Raw genomic sequence first — 20,657 nt, forward strand, 5'->3', positions numbered from 1 at the left:
CATGATATACATGAAAATATATATAAAAATAGACCACAAACCATTCAACTTTTTTACATTTATTTTATTGTTATTGAACAAAGATCACAGGGGAATACATATATATCACAAAAAAGGCAGGATAAGAAACTCGAGGTAGAGCAAGGCAATAAAGTACATTTTCAAACAAGATACAGTAAACAGAGAGAGTCTACTAAAATTAATTCATAAAACATTTAAATTAATAGAAATGAAACATACAATACATAAATAAGAATAAATAACACGAAACTAAAAACAATGTGTGCGCGCAGCACGGGCGGAAGTTGTGGCGTGACGTCATTTGTTGTTTCCTCTGAAGGCGTGGCTTGATTATGGGATGTTAGAGGTGAAATGGCGCTCGGCGCGGTATTTTAAACAATCGTCTTCGTCTGAGAGCGGATGATCGACACGATGCAGCAGCGCGTTGGATGTAGCAGCGCGTGATCGAGCGGAACGCGCGGCGGATTCCAGAAGAGCGTCGCGACACTCATCACCTCGAGCAAGTGTAAGAAGCGCTTTGAGCTCGGCTGGGGTTCGCGAGGGGCGCGAGAATATGATCGCGGCTAGTTGAGTTAGCCGCGCTGCTAACAGTGCAGTGTCAGCTGATGAGCTGATGCCCGTCCGCGTCACACACACACACACACACAGCTGGGATCGCTGGTCAATGCCTGCTGGGCTTTTGAGTCATCAATCAGATATAGCCAAAGGTTACCGCACGCGTCGAAGCGTTGCAGGAGTTAATAGTGGCTAAGTTAACTGGTTAGCAGTTGAGGCTACTAAACCTGACAGTGAGTGACAGCGAGCCGCTGACCCGACGCGCCTGTCTGTCATACATCTAGATACATGTAGTCACAGGTTCACTATATTATTAGCACTATATATATATATATATATAGTGGCAGAGTGACCTGTTATAAACCGTGCAAACAGTATTATGGTTATAAAAGTTTATTCAAATTGCATTTACTTCACAGTTTTCTATGCTCTTTGTTTTCTATAAATCTCTTTGCCATTAAGACTTAGAGAGTAACGTTAGTTAAGTGGCTTTTGTTTGTGTGACGAACTCTTTTATTTCACATAGTTTTTTGTACTAATTCCTTTTAAAATCATAACAGTCCACAATTTTTGGTTTTAGGTTTTTGTACTCGTGTGTGTGGCTTTCGTTGTCTTTGTCCGGGTGAATGACAGCTTGAGTCTCCGTTCATGTTTAATACTGTATGAAAGACATGCAGCGATGATAACTGGTGAGGCTGTCATTCTGACAAACACCTTTTATTGTTCCAGTGAAGAACGAGCTCGAACCGAATAATGACAGATTAATAGTTATAATTGTCAAATCGATTATTGCGAGCGTCACTTGTCTATATTTCGCCCCCTTTGTACTCTAACTATGACAAAACAATAAATCAAGTTGTTGTTTTCTTCTTCTCCTGTTTCTCGTTTCCGAACTGATGACGAGATGAAAATGGCGGATCTTTCGAAATCCTGCCCGGCCTGAAATAGACCCTCAGCGCGTGTTAAACTCTCGCTAACAGGGCTCAAATCAAGAGGAAAACACCCCGGTCTACAGTAACTCTCGAGCCGCGCTCCGTGTAGTGTAAATATCGATATTTCCATGGCAACAGAATAGACAGTAAAGCAGCCGCGTCGAATATCAACAAACTCCAGCTGACGCGAGCTGAGTCAAGTCTCTGCTGAGGTAAAGCATTACACGCGGAGTGTTATTGTCAGGCATGTACAAAGAGGCCTGCTGTTGTTTCCCTCTGTTTAAAACTGCTGTATGTTGCGTTTAGCGATTAAACGCGTGCATAGAAGTGTTTTATTGTCTCTTAAACACATAACTGCTGTCGTTATTAGCAGATTGTCCGTTTTATTGCTAGTTAATGTTCGCTGTGAGTGACTGCTGCTTTTAACACATAACGTTAACTGCTGGTTAGCTCTTGTGCTAGTTAGCCATATAGCAGCTGTGCATAAACCGCTCGTCTACACCGCGAGCGACGCGATCAACGCCGTCACCGGTGGCGACTGTAGAGGGACTGGAATGGGAGCGGTCGCGTCGTCTTGTGTGCGGCGTTGAGTAAACACGGGGGTTTGAATGGCCCGCCAGCTGACTGCAGAATATATCAGACTATCTGTGCTGGTGTGATTGATACGATGAGACCTGTGAAGTGCTGTAGTCTTTATGTGAGGATATTGTAATGTAATGACATGTAAAATTTCGCCATTATATGTAAATGAACAAAGTTTGTCATTGTTGTTCCCAGTACGGTACTTTCAGATTTCATAAATGCTGTCTAGACATATTTATAAGGCTGAAGTGGTTATGTTTATTAATACATACACGCAGGCCTGGAATTCACTGGGGGGAACATTAGTCGGGACGATTTTTTTTATTGCATTTCTTCTTTTTTTTTCTTTTTTACTTTCAGTGATTTTTTCAGATGTATTTAAATATAAAATCTTCTATAATCTATGTTAGCATGAAACATATTTCCTTCAAACAATGCTTTCTTCAGTATCAAGACAGGCACATGAAAGGTCAATGAGCAACAGTTATGAATTGTGTGTGTGTGTGTGTGGCACAAACTCTTCATTCAACAGAATCTCTGCTTGGAGATAATTACCTGTTTGATTTTGGCCAAATTAAAGATACATAGAGTAGGAATCTGCATAGGCACACTTCTTTTTTTGGTGAATGCAGAATTTAACCGGTCACACAGACCCTTTAAAAACCTTTGTCCTCCGGTTAAAGAAATGTTTTGGATGTCGACCTCTCAGTTTAGAGAAAATAAATAATTATTAAACGTGTTTAAAGGTGAATCCAGGGAAGTTAATGTGCATTATAAAAGTCATTACATTTGAGATAATAATGTGTCTAGAATAATTGATAACATTGACTTAGCCTATCCCTTTTCTTAAACAATGGTTAAAAGGGTTGAAATGTGATGTTTATCATTTTATAAAACTTTGTTTTGTGAATGTTACCATCGACATGTTTTTTTTTTTAAACACCTAAACCTGTAGTTCAGTTGTAATATAATTTTCTAAAATAATTTCAACTGCTGATTCTTTTTTCCCCAGAATTGAAAGAGTAGACTATAATGAGTTGATCTCCCCTACTTCTCACAACCCGTTTCATCACACGAAGTTGTGATGCTGTTTTTTTAACTCAATTCTAGTCTATAAAAGTCAATTTACAGAAATATATTTAATCAATTTGAATTAATTTTTATTATTTAAACAAATCTGTGAATGAATGATTCAGTGACTCACTCATAAAGACTTCACTTGTTTCATTACTGGATGAATCAGTGATTTATTAACGAATCTCTTGAATGAATGATTCAATGACGGATACATTTAAGTCACTTGTCGCCACCTACTGGTGTAACGATGTAATTGATACAATCTTTATTTGAAGCATCAAGTTACTTTCAAAAGGTGATTTACTCTATTTTGATCACTACCGTAGACATCAGTGTTTATATCTATAAACTTTTATCCCAGTACCTCTGTGGTAATTTGAAGTTAACACTGAAATAACGATACTGTGTGATTGAAAAGCTGTTTCATACATGACTTCTCTCTCTGTCTGAAACAGCGTTTCCAGTGAGTCGAAGAGAGCAAAATCGTCACTAACTGATAAACTGGTGCTAAATATCACTGGAAAAATGGAAGTTCCTGCAGTGGGAGAAGCCACTGTATATAATACAGAGCACTCCGATGAAACACAATAAAGTTATCTTGCTTTCGGAGGCGGAACACGGTCGTGTAGAACATTTCTGGTAAATTATACCGAACCACTTTGACGACAGATTTTGCTCCGGCATTTCAGAGTGACCAAAACAGCATTTCAGATGCTGTGCATCGAGATCGGTCCACTGGTTGGTCCGTCGTCGTCGTCACGTGACCTTTTTTTGAAGCGCATCAAGTAATTTATTCGGTAAATGTTTTTCCATCGTAGTTTATGTGCATGTTTTCTTATCGGATAAATGTATCCGACTCAATTGAGCGCATTTCTTTTATTAGTGCATTTTTAGAATTTATGTGGATTTTGGCATTTACATCCAGCATTTTATTCATGCGATATCCCAAAATGCGCATAAAAATAGGTGACGCGACACCTATATGCATACATACACACAATAATTATACACAGTACACACACTTATAATGTAAACACAAACTTTTATTTTGGTATATTTATTATTTGGTTGCAGTCTGGAGGCCTTTGCTTGCTGTACACTTTATAATTTATCAGTGATTTATTCTCATCTCTTGCTTATGGATGTTTCTGTTCTTTTTATACATTTAAGAATTGTGCTTTTTTTTCTTTTTTTCTAGTGTGTTTAGAGTATCTTTGTGCACAATGGATGTGGTGTCACCTGAGCTCAACAGCCTCCTGCCTGATGAGATCATGGACACGGAAGCCATCGCGATGGAAGAGGACCTTCCTGCCGAGCACCTCGCTCCTCCTCCTCAGTCTGAACCAGAGCCAGCGCAGGTTCCTATGGAAACAGAGGTGCCTGAAATCGTCAGCCTGTGTCCAGCCACCACGTCTATGCAGATGACCTCCACCTCCACTAATGCTCAGTGCAGCACCAGCACGGGAACTCAACTCCTCCTCGCCTCCTCCGGCCTCATGGCTGTCACCACCACAACCCCTGCCAAAACCACCAGTCCTGCATCAGCTCAAAACCTCCCCAAAATCTCCAGCGTTACTGTCCCAGCCAACCACCAGCTCATCATCAATAAAGTGGCCAGCTCCCCCGCTGCGGATGGCAAGCCTCCAGGCGCTGCTGTGCTCAAGCCAGAGGGACAGAAACTCCTGGTTGCTGGTCTCAGTAAAACAGGGCAGCCCATTATGTTGGCTCTGCCCCACACTTGGAACAAGCCCGCCACTACCCAGGGCACTGGGGATGGCAAGGCCCAGGCGACGCAGATCAAGATGGTGACGGCAGTGGGGAAGCCTGTGATCGCTGTGAGCTCAGCCAGTCAGCTGATGGGCTCCTCCACGACACTGCAGGCCCAGCAGCTGAAGACCCTTCAGGTGGGTGTTTATCAAGCTCTCGGTGTTACACTGAGGAGGCAGACGTTACATAACTGAAGCGGCAGGCCACGCTGTGTTGGGTGGGTGTGAAATTACCATTTTATATTGAGACTCTAAAGAGAACTTTAATTTCAAGGTTCTTTATTTTGGCCTCTTTTTTTCGTGGGAGTTATATAGACTGTAGCTGCTGCAGCTGACTGGTTGTTAGTGAAAACGTTGGTTACACTTTATTTTAAGGTCCGTGTTACAGTGTAGGCTAATTATACATTTACTAACTAATAATTAACTACTTGTACTTACTATAAGGTTAGGGTGTGATTTTAGGGTTAGTTGCATGTGATTATGCATCATTTATAGTTATTACTACAGTAACTATATGGACACTATAACATTCTGGTAACACTATTTTTTACACTTTCAAGCATTGAAAAAATAGAAAAATCTTCAAATTTGTAAAACATATTTTGCTTATGAATGCCATTTTTATTACTATATTTTTAAAATGGATTATTGGTGTTATTTATAATATAATATTTATTTAAAGTATATTCATATTCATATTTGTATTACTCTATTTTTACATTAGCTGTTATTGTTATAGTATAATTATTTAAAGCCATATATTATTTTTTGTGCTATTATTATTTTATAATAATAATAATAATAAAAATGTAATGATAATATTTAATGTTTGTGGTCATTTATTTTTAACATCTGCAAGTTAAATGTATTTTAAAATGAGCTACTATGATCTGTAGTATAATAATTTCATATTTCTTTTACAAATAATAGTCGTAAAAAAGGAAAATGCCTTTTTTAATATAGATTTTTTTTTAAATCAATAATTATTTTTTATTGTTAATGATTATAATATTTATATTAGTCATATTTTTAAAAACCTTTTTCCTGTAAGGACATGCTTTTTTATTTTACTGTATTTTTTTAAATGAGCTATTATTTTTAAGATTATATAGTAATTTCTAAATGTTATAAATGCAAGAAAAATAAGATAATTAAAATAATTAAAAATAATTAATGCTGTATTTAAATAAGTGTTATTGCTATTATTTATTAAAAAACAAATGAATACTCAATTCAGTTAAATACATATTAAATATCCATAATAATAAGTAAAGTTTGATTAACTGTTACAATATTGTTAAACGGATAGTTGACCCGAAAATGAAAATTCTGTCATCATTTACTCACCCTGAAGTTGTTCCAAACCTGAATGAATTTCTTTGTTCTGTTGAACACAAAAGAAGATATTTGGAAGAAAGTTGGTAGCCAGACAGTTGACTGAAGCCATTGACTTCCATAGTATATATATATTTTTTCCTTTCCTGGAAGTCAATGGCTACCGACAATTTTTAAAAAAAAATTTTGGTCAACTATCCCTTTAATATGAATTTAAGAAGCTTAATGATGAAAGTACAATCTTGTTTCCCATTCAGTGTCACGGTCTTTCGAAAGCAACTAAAATAATCGCCACGTGTCGTGTTTCTCCTCACAGATCACAAAGAAACCACCAGTATCTACAGCTGGACCAATGATAACAAAGCTCATCATCACAAAGGCCCTGAACAGTAAAGCACTGACCAGCCCAGCTTCGGTGTCTCCTGTAGTGACTGGTAACCTTCTGTCTGTATTTATAACATGAGCAAAAGTGCAGTTGTTTTATCAGCACGATTGTCAAATCTAAATTTCAATCCCCTTCTTTTGCCAACAGGGCGAGTTCTTACCCAGAGTACCCCTGTGACACCTCCACGCACCATTTCCATTGGTGAGGCCATCAGCACTGTGACGCAGAACACGTCTGGTAACAGCAAAGTCGCCATCTCGCCTCTCAAGTCTCCCAGCAAGGTCTTGAATCTTTCAAATGTAAAAACTTGCATCGCAGTTACATTTACCTGTCTTTGTGGTGCCAGATTTTTCTCTGTGATGGCCACACTCTGGTTTCTGATGTCACCCTCTTCCTCATGTTTCTCCTCTGTCTGTAGTTGACTGTGGTTTCGGTGGCCAGTCAGTCTCCAAACTCACCCCAGAAGTCTGTGACACTGCCGCTCAATGTGGCTCTAGGCCAGCAGATCCTCACGGTTCAACAGTCTGCCACCACTTCTCCAGCTAAAGCAGGAACCAGCCAGTCCACCGCACAGGTACGCCCATCTAGAGTCCTCAAAAAACCAAACCACTGTGCTGTCCTGTCTAATAGGATGTTAACAAAGCCTGTGTGACATTGTAATTTAGAGTACATAAATATAAAACAATGTTTTTATCTGTTTTCATGTACAGGCTGCAAAGCCAATGCAGACAGTTACAGTGGGAGGGATGGGAACATCCCAGTTTAAGACCATCATCCCCCTCACCACACCTCCCAACGTGCAGCAGATTCAGGTGCCGGGCAGTCGCTTCCATTACGTGCGGCTGGTAACGGCCACCACCGGCAGCGGCACGGCACAGACGGGCGCCAGCATCAACACCAACCCCTCCATACAACCCGGTCAGTGCATCATGTGCAGGGATGGGGAAACCAAACAATTGAACAAATCCGGTTTCTCTTTATGATTCTGTTTTCATATAAGAATTATTTACTACTTTTATGGAATAAGTAATTGGAAAAAATGCAATTCCATTACCAAATAGGGCTGGGTAATAAATCGATGTATAGTTCTGAGTCATTTTTTGATATTAACCTAAATCAGGTGCTTGTCACTAAAAATCTGCATGTAAGTCTCTGTGTGAATGGGCGGTGCTATATGAGGACGTGAACTTAATTTCCTGAGCTGTTCTGTTCACTTCACCAGCGTTTCATTTGATAGAAGCGTATAATTCATTTATATCAATATATCAAGCTTATTATATATTATATCATAGAATAGCATACAGCCCAGATGCTTATTCATCCATTTTAATTTATGCGGTACACAAGTTTTATTGTGCCACACCATATTTGATTTGCAATTTACGTAACTAGCAATTTGTTGTAACTTGTAAATTAATTGTTTTACTTTTGTAAAATATTGATTATGTTATTTAATTATTATAAATATTAATATATAAAACTTTGATCAATTTGAATTTTTTTAAATATAAAAAAGAAATCACCTTTTTTTTTTTTTTTAGAAGTGGCGAGTGGCATGAATGCAATTCAACAATTGGCCTTAATTGTATGTTAAAGGGGACTTATATTGCAAAATTCAAAAATAGACATTTACAACAAACTTCAGATACATTCAGGGGACAACTGAGACTTATATTGTGTCTTGTAAAAAGGGGCACAATAGCCTTTAAATTAAAAAACAAAAAAGTAGTAACGTTTCATTTATTTTTATGAAATAGTCAAAATGCATCATGTGTAGTACACTATGAATATGAACGGTGAGCGTATCAGTAACTTAGTCTCACGGTTACTTGTAGCTGTTAGTTTCACTAATGTTCAGGAACTGGACTACACTGATCACACTGTATTTTTGTTTTATTCAATAAAGAAATGTGCTCGGAGTCATTCTGTGAGTGGACTACATTGTTTTGTGATATAGATTGAGTTTTTTTTTTATTAAACCAATGGTTTGTTTTTGTTCCCAACTGTACCCCTGTGACTGTCTTTCATAATACTCTGTTAAAAATTGTTTTAGGCAGTGGTCCTTCAATATGCTGCTCTCTTGCCATGCAGTGTTGTTTTTATAGTGGGTGCACTGCAGCGATCCATTTAAGGATGATTTTAATGCTATGATTGTATATGAATATGGGAATTTAAGAAAATCTAATAACATTTAGTTACTTTTGTCTTGTTTGCAAAGCCAAGTCTGTGATGATGAACGCTGCGGTACGGATGTCTGTACCCATCGTCTCGGCACAGACCGTCAAACAGGTACACAGTGAAGCGCCTAGTTCCCTCTCACAGCAGTTCTGCACACAATGACACCATTCCTATGGATGGCCGTGCAGCTTTTGCTCTGGTTTCTGTATGGTGTTAATAATCTGGAACATTTATATATATTGTTTGTGCGCAGGTTGTACCCAAACCCATGACGTCAGCAGCTCAGGTGGTGACCACCAGTCAGACCCCCCAGCGTCTCATCATGCCAGCCACACATCTGCCACAGATCCAGCCCAACCTCACCAACCTGCCGCCGGGCACTGTGCTCGCCCCCGCCCACGGCTCTGGGAACATGGGCTACGCTGTGTTGCCGGCCCCATACGTTACGCAGGTCCGTATGTCTCTCCTGGAGCAGGACGGATGAGTTTGGTTGCTTGTTGGACTCTCTCACCTTGCTTGTTCCCATAGATCCCCCAGCCTGCGTTTGTGACTTTGACCAGCAGCTCCACCTTCTCAACAGCCACTCCCATACAGACTCAAGCCAGGCTTTCACTCAACGGGTGAGCCGAGCGCCACATGCCTCGCTGTTACATGTATACCAGTTGCATCAAAAGATTTCATTAACCCTCAGGTTACATCCTGCATGTGCTTTATTACAGTTTATCAACGTCAGAAGCAACCTCAAGGCCGAGAAAACCCTGCAACTGCACACGGTCGCAGTGTCTGAAATTGTATGTTCCCCAGCATTTGTTTACTTTCTCTGAAACTTGCCCATATAAGGTGTAATCTGTGTGAGCTGCTACGTTTGGCAAGCGCTTTCATGGTTTCTAAATCCAATTGTGTGATTTTAAAACAACTTCCTTCCTTTTAACAAACCTGTAATTCAGTTCTCATACTGTCAAATTCACCAGCAAGGACTGTTAATTCTGACAGACAGGAAGGGGATTATCAGAGGTGCAAATATAATTTTACATTTCTGTCAAGCAGTTTCAGTATTGACATGAATATTTTTTTCAAGCTTTGCCTGTAGCATTTCATTTACTACCATTCAAAAGTTTGGGGTCAGTAAGATTATTATTTTTTTTTTAAAGAAATTTATACTTTTATTAAGCAATGATACAGTATATAGTTATTTTTTTTATTGATGAATCTTGAAAAAATGCATCATGGTTTCCACAAATATGAAGCTGCACAACATTGATAATAATCAGAAATGTTTCTTGATCATCAAATCATCATATTAGAATGATTCCTGAAGGATCATGTGACACTGAAGTAATGATGTAATGCTGAAAATACAGCTTTGATCACTGGAATAAATTACATTTTACAATATATACACTTAGAAAACATCAATTTTAAATTAATCATATTTCACAATTAGAGATGCACCGATGTATCAGCTGATTTAACAAACCGATAGGATATTATGTAACTGCATGAAGGCACGGAGTTGTACAATATCTTTCTATTTATTAAATAAATATGTAATGTTCTATAATAGTCAAATATGTTAATGTTAAGAAATATTTGACAGCAAAAAAAAACTCAGAAGGTTGACATGTCTTTGTATTAATTTGTGCCTCTCTTATTATGTTGGCCTGTTGAATGTTTAATGGATCCAATCCATGTTTAAAGAGAAATTATTTGATGAGCAATAAACTAGCTACTAGGATACCTTAATGCATGTGTTTTTTAACTTTGCTGCTGATTTAAAACATGACCAAAACAGTAATTTTAATGACAATATAAGTGCAAATAAGTGAGCAAGTAACAAATATCAGGATCGGCCAATAGTTGTTTGTTAAAATCGGTATTGGCCAAAATAATTCCTGTAGGTGCATCCCTATTCACAATATTTCTGTTTGTACTGTGTTTTTGATCAAATCAATGCAGGCTTGTTGAAAAGAGACTTTACCGTTCCCAAACTTTTGAACTGTAGTGTAACTCTTGGGCATTTTTATTTTATTTTATTTTTTATGAATTGTATTTTGCATAAACTCAAGAGTTCAATGTCTCTCGTCTCACAGGTATTGTGATTGCTTTGCCAATGGGGAGTTCTGTAATAACTGTAACTGCGTGAACTGCTTCAACAACCTTGATCATGAGAGTGAAAGACTGAAGGCCATCAAGGTAATGAATTACTGCATTCCTATTGATCGACATTGGCTTTTTTTCACTCGTCATTATTTTCCATCTGCCTACAAACACTTCACAGCAATAGCACATCATTGCCCTTGTTTGTCTCACTGATCAGGACAGTTTTGCTGTAATGCTTTGAAGTGCATAGGTATCAAGTGAAGTAAGAAGTAATGTGTTTTTTCCCAGGCTTGTTTAGACAGAAACCCTGTGGCTTTCAAACCCAAGATTGGTAAAGGCAAACAAGGAGAGTCGGACAGGAGACACAGCAAAGGCTGCAATTGTAAGAAATCTGGCTGTCTGAAAAACTACTGCGAGTGTTATGAGGTGAGTGTTTTCACGGGTCAAAGGGCAGTGGTGACCAAGCTCTTGTGGCATATAGAAGATATGGTTCGTTTTCAGTTGTGTTGATATCATTCTGATGTCCGTTCGCATTAGGCAAAGATCATGTGTTCGTCCATCTGCAAATGTATGGGCTGCAAGAACTTTGAGGAGAGTCCTGAGAGGAAGACGCTGATGCACCTGGCCGACGCTGCAGAGGTGCGGGTCCAGCAGCAAACCGCAGCCAAAACCAAACTGTCCTCGCAGATCTCAGATCTGCTCACCAGAACTACACCAGCCCTCACCAGTGGAGGCGGGAAGTAAGTCTTTCCTTTAAAGGCACAATATGTATGATTTTTGGATTAAAATATCCAAAAACCACTAGAAAAATGTTATATATTTTGTTGATGTGTACTTGCACTATCCCAAATGTTTCCAACAATGTTTAAATCCAGAGAAATCAGTAATGGCCCGTGTCTTTGCGTCTCTTGTCAATGATGTCATATCCGCTTTAACCTTGATTTCCAAAAAACACCAAAGATGCTTTAATATTTTGTTTTATTAGACAGGTGAGCAACTGTTTGGATACCTTTATCGGATTAGTCTTATTGTTTGAATCTCGTTTTCTTGATTTACAGCAAGAAACTTGTTTGTGCTTCGGAGTCAACACCATTTTGTCAAGTGCAAACTCATAAAATCAGAAAGAACTTTATTTGTAGAAACTGTAATACAGCATTTTCTCCACTGTACAATGTTTTAAAATGAATTGCATGCCATTTAGCAACACAAGTCATCCAGCTTTTATTAATATGATATTCTAATATCAATCTAGCTTACTGCAATGTGCAACAAGTGTCTAATAGCAGTCACAGAGTGAAAGTACAGATAGTTAAAATTACTTTCAACACACTCAAACAAACATATTTTTATTATGACTGTTTTGACCAAGTAAAACAGCGCTGCGTTACCCCACAATTTTAATTTGACAGATAAAGTGACGTGTATGAAGAATAATTCAGCACTCGTGGCTGTTTCATTGGAATTAAATAAAACAATGTGAATTTAACTGATCAAATGTAATTGTAACAAAGTTTAGGGAAGAAGGCAGACGTTTAACGTAACTCTAATCCTAAAATAAACTTAAAGGATTAGTTAACTTCAGAATTAAAATTTCCTGATAATTTACTCACCCCCACGTCATCTAAGATATTCATGTCTTTCTTCAGTCGAAAAGAGATTAAGGTTTTTAAGGAAAACATTCCAGGATGTTTCTTCATATAGTGACTTCAAAATGAAGGTCCAAATTGCAGTTTCAATAGCCAAACCATCGCTCATTTATAAAAAAAAATCACAGTGCTAGTGCAAGACGAGCATTTGTGGTTAAAAAGTATATAAATGTTTTTGTTTTTTATAAATGACCGATGGTTTGGCTAGATAAGACCCTTATTCCTCGGCTGGGATCGTGTAGAGACTTTGAAGCTGCATTGAAACTGCAATTTGGACCTTCAACCCGTTGGACCCCATTGAAGTCACTATATGGAGAAACATGTTTTTCTCAAAAACCTTCATTTCTTTTCGACTGAAGAATTTAAGACATGAATATCTTGGATGATGTGGGGGATGAGTAAATTATCAGGAATTTTTAATTCTGAAGTGAACAAATCCTATAAACAACAAAATGAAAGGAGGGCAGCAGCCGACTGCTCCATTAAAGAATAATAAAAGCTCTGGAGCCCATGGGACTCGAGACTGGTGTCGCGCAGGTGTCTGTCTTGGTCTCTCGACTCTCGGCCCCGCCCTGCTTCATACCACAGTAACGTTAATAAAACTTTAATACATTAGCTCATCCATAAACATGATTTCAGCCTTGAGAATCCCACAGCCACCTAACAATGGCCAATGAACCACTAGAACACCTTAGCAACTCCCTAGCAACAATCCAGAACACTTAAACATATAGTAACTTCCTAGCAGTGCCTTAGCAACAACCATCCAGAGCTTCTTAAAGGGTAGATAGTTCACCCAGAAATTTAAATTCTATCATTACCCTCATGTCGTTTCAAACTCGTAACACCTTCATTCTTCTTCGGAACACAAATGAAGATCTTTTTGATGAAATCTGAGAACTTTCTGTTCCTCCATTGACAGTCTACGCAGCTGACACTTTGTCGGTTCAAAAAGTTTCTAAAGAGATCATAAACTAATCCATATGAATTGAGCGGTTTAGTTCAAATTTTCTGAAGAGACACGACACACATCAGTAGCTCAAACATGTTCGCTTGACATGCAAGAACCAATGAGGCTCAATCTCGTGCGTCAAGCGGGTTCGGTTGAGCTTCTGTTTATGTTCGCTGACGAATGTTTATGTGAATAAAAGCCTAAATTCAATCCGTTCATCATTCAATCGAGTCTCTTCAGAAAATTTTAGACTAAACCGCACAATTAGTTTTCCGAAGTGTCAGTTGCTTAGCTGTCTATGGAGGGACAGAAAGCTCTCAGATTTCAATAAAAAATATCTTAATTCGTGTTCCAAAGATGAATGAATGTCTTACAGGTTTGAAACAACATGAGGGTGAGTAAATGATGACCGCATTTTCATTTTTGGGGGAACTATCCCTTTGACAACCACTCCACTAACATCTAGAAAGATTCATCACTCCCTCAGAAACCCTCATGCAGCAGCATTTATTAGTTTTTGGTTATTTACTTCTATAAAAATATAGAAATGCCGTGGCAATCTTCTAGCAGCTGTCTAGAAAGCGCATGGAACACTTAAACACCCTTTGTGTTATTTTAGTGTTATAAAATGGTCTTCCTGTAATTTCTCTCTAGGTTGCCGTACACATTCGTAACAAAGGAAGTGGCGGAGGTGACGTGTGACTGTTTGCTGGAGCAGGCGGAGCAGGCGGAGCTGGCCAACCAGCCTCAGGCCGTGGCAGAGCGCCTCATCCTGGAGGAGTTTGGGCGCTGCCTCAGGAGAATCATCAGTTTTGCTGGTAAAGCCAAGACGGACTGCCCCATCAACTGCTAGACCCGGGCCTGGCAAAGCCATGACTGAGAACCCTTCATCCCGCCCGCTTGGGTCCCACGGCCCAGTGCGCTGCCCAACCCAGAGTGGCGGACCACTGAGGGCACTTCTGCCCGCCCCTCATATGGACTCACGGGGCCTTCTAATGCAGAGAGACCAAGCAGAACTTCCCATTGGCCTCTGACACGACAGATGTAATGTGTGTCCGTCGGGCCGGAGGACACACTATATTCAGTAGGAGGACTACAGTACTTCCTTGTAGCCCCTGCAAGTGGACTTGCACTGTTTGCTTTCCTGGAAGGGGATTTATTTTAGAACAATCGATAACATTTTAAGGTAGTTTTGTTTTTGTTTGGCAACGTTTTCCACTTTTAAATGTGTAATCATGCTATTTGTTTGTCTTTTAAAACTGGATTTTCATATTACCATTCACTGTCGTCAGAGCGCCCTTTTTGTTTTCTCACTGCTAATAACCTCGGGATACGCCCGGAACTTCCCTGCACATGTCATTAGCCGTCTGATCATGACTTGTATACAGTAAGTAGCCTGTACTGTAGCTTCATTATATTTATTTGCTTGCAGCCGATTTTGTTCCTTGAGCAGAATCGGGCTCGTCTTCACCGTTCCTTCTGTGTTCCAAGAATACACGCGTTCAGCCGGGAGGCCGTACTTCATCCCGGACTTCAAGCCTGAAGCAGAGCATGAAGCGGTACAGGGATCCTGTACTCCCAAAAGTGCTTACAGCCAATATATATCGGACAAGATTAGATTGAAATCTTTACTAATGGAAAAAACAATCAGCTAAATAATATTCAGTCTTAAAGCTTGTTTGAACATGCTTCTCCACTTCAGTTTACAGGGGAATTAAGACTCTCCTGAATGATTGTGGGAATTGTTTTCTCTAGGTTTGGTTTTTTTTGCCAGTTGATAGTTGATGAGCTCTGTCAGGGTTTAATTAAATCAAACCAGTTTGCATACATGGAGTCGACGCATGTAGTCGCTGAAATGCTTTATGAAGAACATGTCCAGTCTATTTTATTACATCCCAAAATAAAATTAATATTTCTTAATGAAAATGAAGCATAATTTAGGTCCTGTTAAGTTTTGTTTGTTTGTTTTTTGCATTTTCACATTGTATTCATTATTTTAATGCACCCCCCCCCCACCCCCAAATTAGCATTATGCATAAAATGAGAAAAATCTGATTCTCATTAGTGTAATTATAATTTGTTTTAAATAAGCTTAAAGTACAGTTTAATTGTTTTTTGTTTTTTTACTTTTTAGTAATGTAAGATTATTTTACAGTAATGTTAATTAAAATGAGTTTTTTGTTTGCAAACAATTTTTATAAACAATATAAGATAATTGTGTATGATAAAAGGAAATTCTTATTCTCGCTACTGTAGTTATGACAATTGCTTGGATTAAAATGATTGTATTAGTTTACAGATTTCTTTTTAGTAGCATGAAATTATTTTACAATAATGAAAAATATCTAAAATAACCATTACAAATAATGATGTTCATTATTACTGTAATTGCAATTACTTGGATTTATTTTATGAAGTACAGATTTCTTTTTCATTTTAGTAGCATAAAATTATTTTACAGTAACAAGAATCAAAATTATATATATATATAATTATTATTATTTTTTTTTATGGCCCTAAAAATGGGAATATGTATATAATCCCATTAAAAAAAAAAAAAAAAGTACCTTTTTTATCTTTTGATTTTGGGGTGAAATATGATGTGAACATGTTCTCTTTGTTTCATTCTTTGTGGCATAATGTGGTCTGTTAATTGCTATATCTTCTTGAAGGCGAGTAACAGAAACTCAAGGTTGATCAGCAAACCCCTGACCTGAAGCTCGTCTAGGTTTGGTTTAAGCCGTGATTTGTTTGGCACAGGTGTTTAATACAGGCTTTCAAGCGTCATTCTTCATTCAGTGCCTTCTCACAAAACTGCTCCAACCATTCCTCCCCGTCCTTCGTTGAAGTTTTGCTTTCTTAAACGCATCACCCAAGATGAATAATGAAACATTATCTGTGTGTAATCTGCCATAAATAGTTTTTAATCTGCTTTTACTCAGTTTTATTTGTAATACCAGACAGCCAGAACTATGAACAAACATAGTAATCATATCTTGGCCAGACTCAAATATGCTTCTTGAATGCAACTTTTATTTGATCACTAAACAGACCATCGAACTGTCATGAAGCCGTTTGATTCTTTAACGTGTTCTAGCTGAAGGTTTCTGATCTGATCCATGCATTTCACAGCACATGTATTTATATTTCACTGCTAAACAGCTGCTTCAGTGCGAGCGGTTTAATAAAAGTGTTGAATAGGGCGAACCGCTTATACACCTAATGCCTTAATAACCACCTCTCAGGGCTTTTTATGTAAATATCTGTGCGTTTATGTAGATGCATGACTTCAAGCGATTTAATAAGCTCTGCTAAACCACTCCTGAATCACATTATTGCATTGAAATCTTTCAACAGCTGTATTGGATATAGCGTCTTTGATCTTACTAATAATGCATATGCCCACAATGTATTTGTTAACCGTTCTGCTGGCATTGCGAAGTCTTAAAGGGTTCCTCACCTGTGCCATCCAAAACTGTCATCTTTCCAGTTTCAGTTGTTTATAGGACATCCTTGTTTATGGATTTTATGGTGATAAACATTATATTGTATTCTAGACCCTTTCCTCCACTATATTTCTGACAGATGCAAATGATTTCAGGTTGTACTTTTGTCAAAAAAGATGAACAATGGGCTTACTGTATCTTTGTATGTAGCCAGTTAATGTTATCTTGTATATAAATGTAAATGAACGTTAGTGCTCCTTTTTACCTTTCTGAAAAATGCCATGTTTTTTTCTTTTTTTCTTTTCTTTTTTCATAAAGTAAACCCTTCACTAATGTGTAAATGTTTTCCTGTTTGATTTCCATATGGTGAGATGCATAAAGGCAGGTGTTGTAGTGTTTGAGTTTTGCTACAATTCTAATCTTTTCTGTTTGTCCTTTCTTTTCTGTTTAACATCTGTCTATCCACATGATTATAACACTGTATCAGTCAGGATTAAAATCCCTCTGAAGATACATTAGAAAGTTTATTTTCAGTGCATTGTTATACTCATTAAAAGACTGACACTTAAAATAATAATAGACAAAAATAAGTTAAAATCAATTTAATTTCAATAAAATATTTTCAAAATAATGCATAATTTATTCATATTTGCATCAGAAAATGTTACATTTTTAATATTTATTATTTAACATTTTTATTTGCATTTGCTGTGAATGTTTCTGATAGTCATATTCCCTTTAGTTATTTTTTTTTCTTACATTTAGTGTATACTAACTCTTAAAATGAAGCATTTAAAGTCGTCATGAAGCGGAAGTTCTTTCCTGTTGTGACGTATATCCGAGTGAAACGGCTTCTCCAACTAGAATACATTTAGGGCGGAAGTTAATTGTATTGGTTGGATGGTTGTGGTTTGCTATTGGTCGATCTCATGTGAGTGACAGGTTGCTCCGCCCTCTCGCCAGTGAACGCATCATCAGAGAAGAGATGCTGCAAGAGGGAGGGGAAGTTATTTTGTTTAGAGATTACGAGAACACATTCATTAAAAAAATAATATAATGATGTGCACAGATAAATAATTTATAATAAATACTGCAGTTAGGCCCATTCCATAGAAATAAGTCCATTCTGATTTCATGGTGACTTTAACACTATCAGATTACTTTTTTGATGTTACGAGTAAAGTAATGCATTACACAATCAGATTACTTTTTGATCTAACAAGTAATGCATTACAAGTAAAGTGCATTACGTAATCAGATTACTTTCTGATGTTAGGAGTAATGCATTACAAGTCACATTATGTAATCACATTACTTTTTTTTATGTTAATGTAGGCCTAAATCACATTACTTTTTTGATGTCGGTATAGGATGATGCACCAGGGTACAATGTAGAGGTTGATGTGCAACTTTGCCATCAGATCAAAACTCATGCAAATGCAAGAAAATGCTTTTTTAATAGCTGTCCTTTGTAGTGCCCTCAATGCATGAAAGAATTAAGAAGGAAAGAGACCATCATTTAATTTTTTCTTAAGTTTTTTATGTAATAGGAAGTAGCATATGCTCTGAAATTTCCATTATAGACGTAGTTCGCATTTATATTTAGTCACATTTACAATGTAAATCGACTAAATAAAGCGTTTAAACCCACCCTGTGGTTCACACGTGCAGTTGCTCCGATACTCCAGATGGCGCTGTTCACACTGAAACAGTAGCGACGCGATGACGAGCTCTTACCGAAGAACACAAGAGAGCTGCTTTATTTACCAGAGGAGACCATGCATCCGTTTTAGATTCTATTTATTGAGTTGACTCAGTATTTTAGAAGTTGTTTATTCTGTTTAATATTTAGATATAGAGCACATGTGGAAATGGCCGCAAATCCGCCCGGACAAGGTAATTGTTGTTGTATATCAGTTGTCATAATCAGCTGTACTGTCATTTCTGATATTAAGCTCGGTGGGTATGATATATACTGTACTGTTTAAATCATTTTCAAAGTAACTCACTAAATACATCAAAGTTAAGTTATACAGTGCGATGAGGCCTATCAAACATTTACAAATAATTAGTCGTTGTGTCACACTCGCACAGTTTTTATATAAGATTGGCTTCAATTGGCATGTAAACAGGCCTACATAATTTGCTTGCTTTAAATTAACAATTATATATCTGTAAATTTGTTCTCGATAGGATTTCAAAACAAAAACAGGGTTGCTATTCTAGCTGAGCTGGATAAGGAGAAGAAACGCCTGATCCAGAGTCAGTCTATGAATAATCCAGGAGCCAGGTACTGTTTCAAAAACATAGATCACTGTAAAAATACTTTATTTGTATTTTGTATTTTCTTCTAAAGAATCCTGCTGTTAAGTCAGTATTTGTCTTGTAAGATTGTCAATAATCTTTTTTTCCCCCATAACTTATGCAATATAATGTGTTTTCCCAGCATTCCACTCTCTAGACCAGCAGTAAATAAAGAGTTCAGGGATCAGGCCGAACAGCAGCACATTGCAGCACAGCAGAAAGCAGCTTTACAGGTATACCGTAAGCTTCATGTTTAGAGTTTCAATATTTATTTATTATTGATAATGTTCCATCAGATGAGTATTTTTCTCTGGTTTGGTTTCAGCACGCACATGCACACTCGTCAGGCTTCTTCATCACTCAGGATTCCTCCTTTGGTAACCTTATACTGCCTGTGTTACCAAGACTCGACCCGGAGTCTTGATCAGTTTTGATGCTACTCTGACATGGACTTGCTAGATGACATTAATTTTTCATGATTTTTTTTTTTTTTTTTTTTTTTGGTCTATTTTTTTTATGATTTTACATAAAATGGAGAAAAGTTAACCATTATTGTGTTGTCATTTTTAATAATGTGATATATATACTATGATAGGATGTCCTACCTGCCTTTCAACATAATGTATTTCTTTACCTCTGCACAGACATCACACGTCATCAGCGCGTTCAGTAAAGTAACCCAGAATTGTAGACACACAGTAACCGAGCGCTGCAAATGAACAGCATTTTACTATTTCCCTTGAACCAAAACAACAAGCTTATGCTGCGTTCACGCCATTTCATAACTGTAATTACGAGACGGCAACCTGTGACGGTATATCCAGAGCTGTTCACATCCTCAGACACAGATTTATGCATTTCTATGTCAACACTATCAATGCCGAAATGAATCTGCAGCAGTCAGTTGGTACAACTAGAGCTCTGTAAGATGTCTGCATTCATTATTATAATATTATGTGCTTTGAGACATGAGGTAATTTAACGCTGTGTCTCATCTCGTGACGCTTTGCTAGCTAGCTTGCTACTGCTAGCCTTTCTGAAATTGCCTACCCTACCTTTAAAGTATTTTCTTGCCTATTGTCATGTATATCAGAGAGAATCAAACAAGAACAAATGTTGGGCGGGGCTTGATCTTGTCCATGGGGTAATGATTGGATGGTTGTGGTTTGCTATTCATGGGAGAGACAGGTTGCTCCGCCCTCACGCCAGTAAACGCGTCATCAGAGAAGAGATGATGTCACTGCAAGAGGAGGGAGAACTTATTTTGATTCAAGATTATGAGGCACATGAGTAAAAAAAAAAAATAGATGTGCATGGATAAATCATTTATAATAAATACTGTGATATTCCATATAAAACAAGAATTGTCCATTTTGAT

The 20,657-nt window shown here is 37.7% G+C and overlaps 2 protein-coding genes across 4 annotated transcripts; both read left to right on the plus strand.

The window, feature by feature from the left end:
* Positions 1 to 334: 334 nt before the first annotated feature.
* Positions 335 to 14,805, plus strand: lin54 (lin-54 DREAM MuvB core complex component). 3 transcript variants are annotated; one of them, XM_084104732.1, is made up of 14 exons: positions 335 to 526; positions 4,366 to 5,071; positions 6,585 to 6,702; positions 6,801 to 6,934; positions 7,072 to 7,227; positions 7,364 to 7,571; positions 8,872 to 8,942; positions 9,085 to 9,282; positions 9,360 to 9,451; positions 9,551 to 9,622; positions 10,922 to 11,024; positions 11,220 to 11,357; positions 11,469 to 11,671; positions 14,184 to 14,805. In XM_084104732.1, exons 2-14 carry the CDS (start codon positions 4,391 to 4,393, stop codon positions 14,380 to 14,382), a joined length of 2,373 nt encoding a protein of 790 aa, XP_083960858.1. In that variant the 5' UTR covers positions 335 to 526; positions 4,366 to 4,390; the 3' UTR covers positions 14,383 to 14,805. The 3 variants fall into 3 exon arrangements, with proteins under 3 accessions (XP_083960858.1, XP_083960856.1, XP_083960857.1); XM_084104730.1 differs by having other exon boundaries at positions 339 to 526; positions 6,801 to 6,952; XM_084104731.1 differs by lacking the exon at positions 335 to 526 and adding an exon at positions 1,478 to 1,720 and having other exon boundaries at positions 6,801 to 6,952.
* Positions 14,806 to 18,696: 3,891 nt separating this feature from the next.
* On the plus strand, positions 18,697 to 20,633 carry inip (ints3 and nabp interacting protein). Its single transcript, XM_084103623.1, has 4 exons — positions 18,697 to 18,871; positions 19,169 to 19,265; positions 19,422 to 19,512; positions 19,605 to 20,633. Exons 1-4 carry the CDS (start codon positions 18,847 to 18,849, stop codon positions 19,701 to 19,703), a joined length of 312 nt encoding a protein of 103 aa, XP_083959749.1. The 5' UTR covers positions 18,697 to 18,846; the 3' UTR covers positions 19,704 to 20,633.
* Positions 20,634 to 20,657: the final 24 nt, after the last annotated feature.

The sequence above is a fragment of the Abramis brama genome (assembly GCF_963993115.1).
Source record: "Abramis brama genome assembly, chromosome: 25".
NCBI classification, from domain to species: Eukaryota; Metazoa; Chordata; class Actinopteri; order Cypriniformes; family Leuciscidae; genus Abramis; species Abramis brama.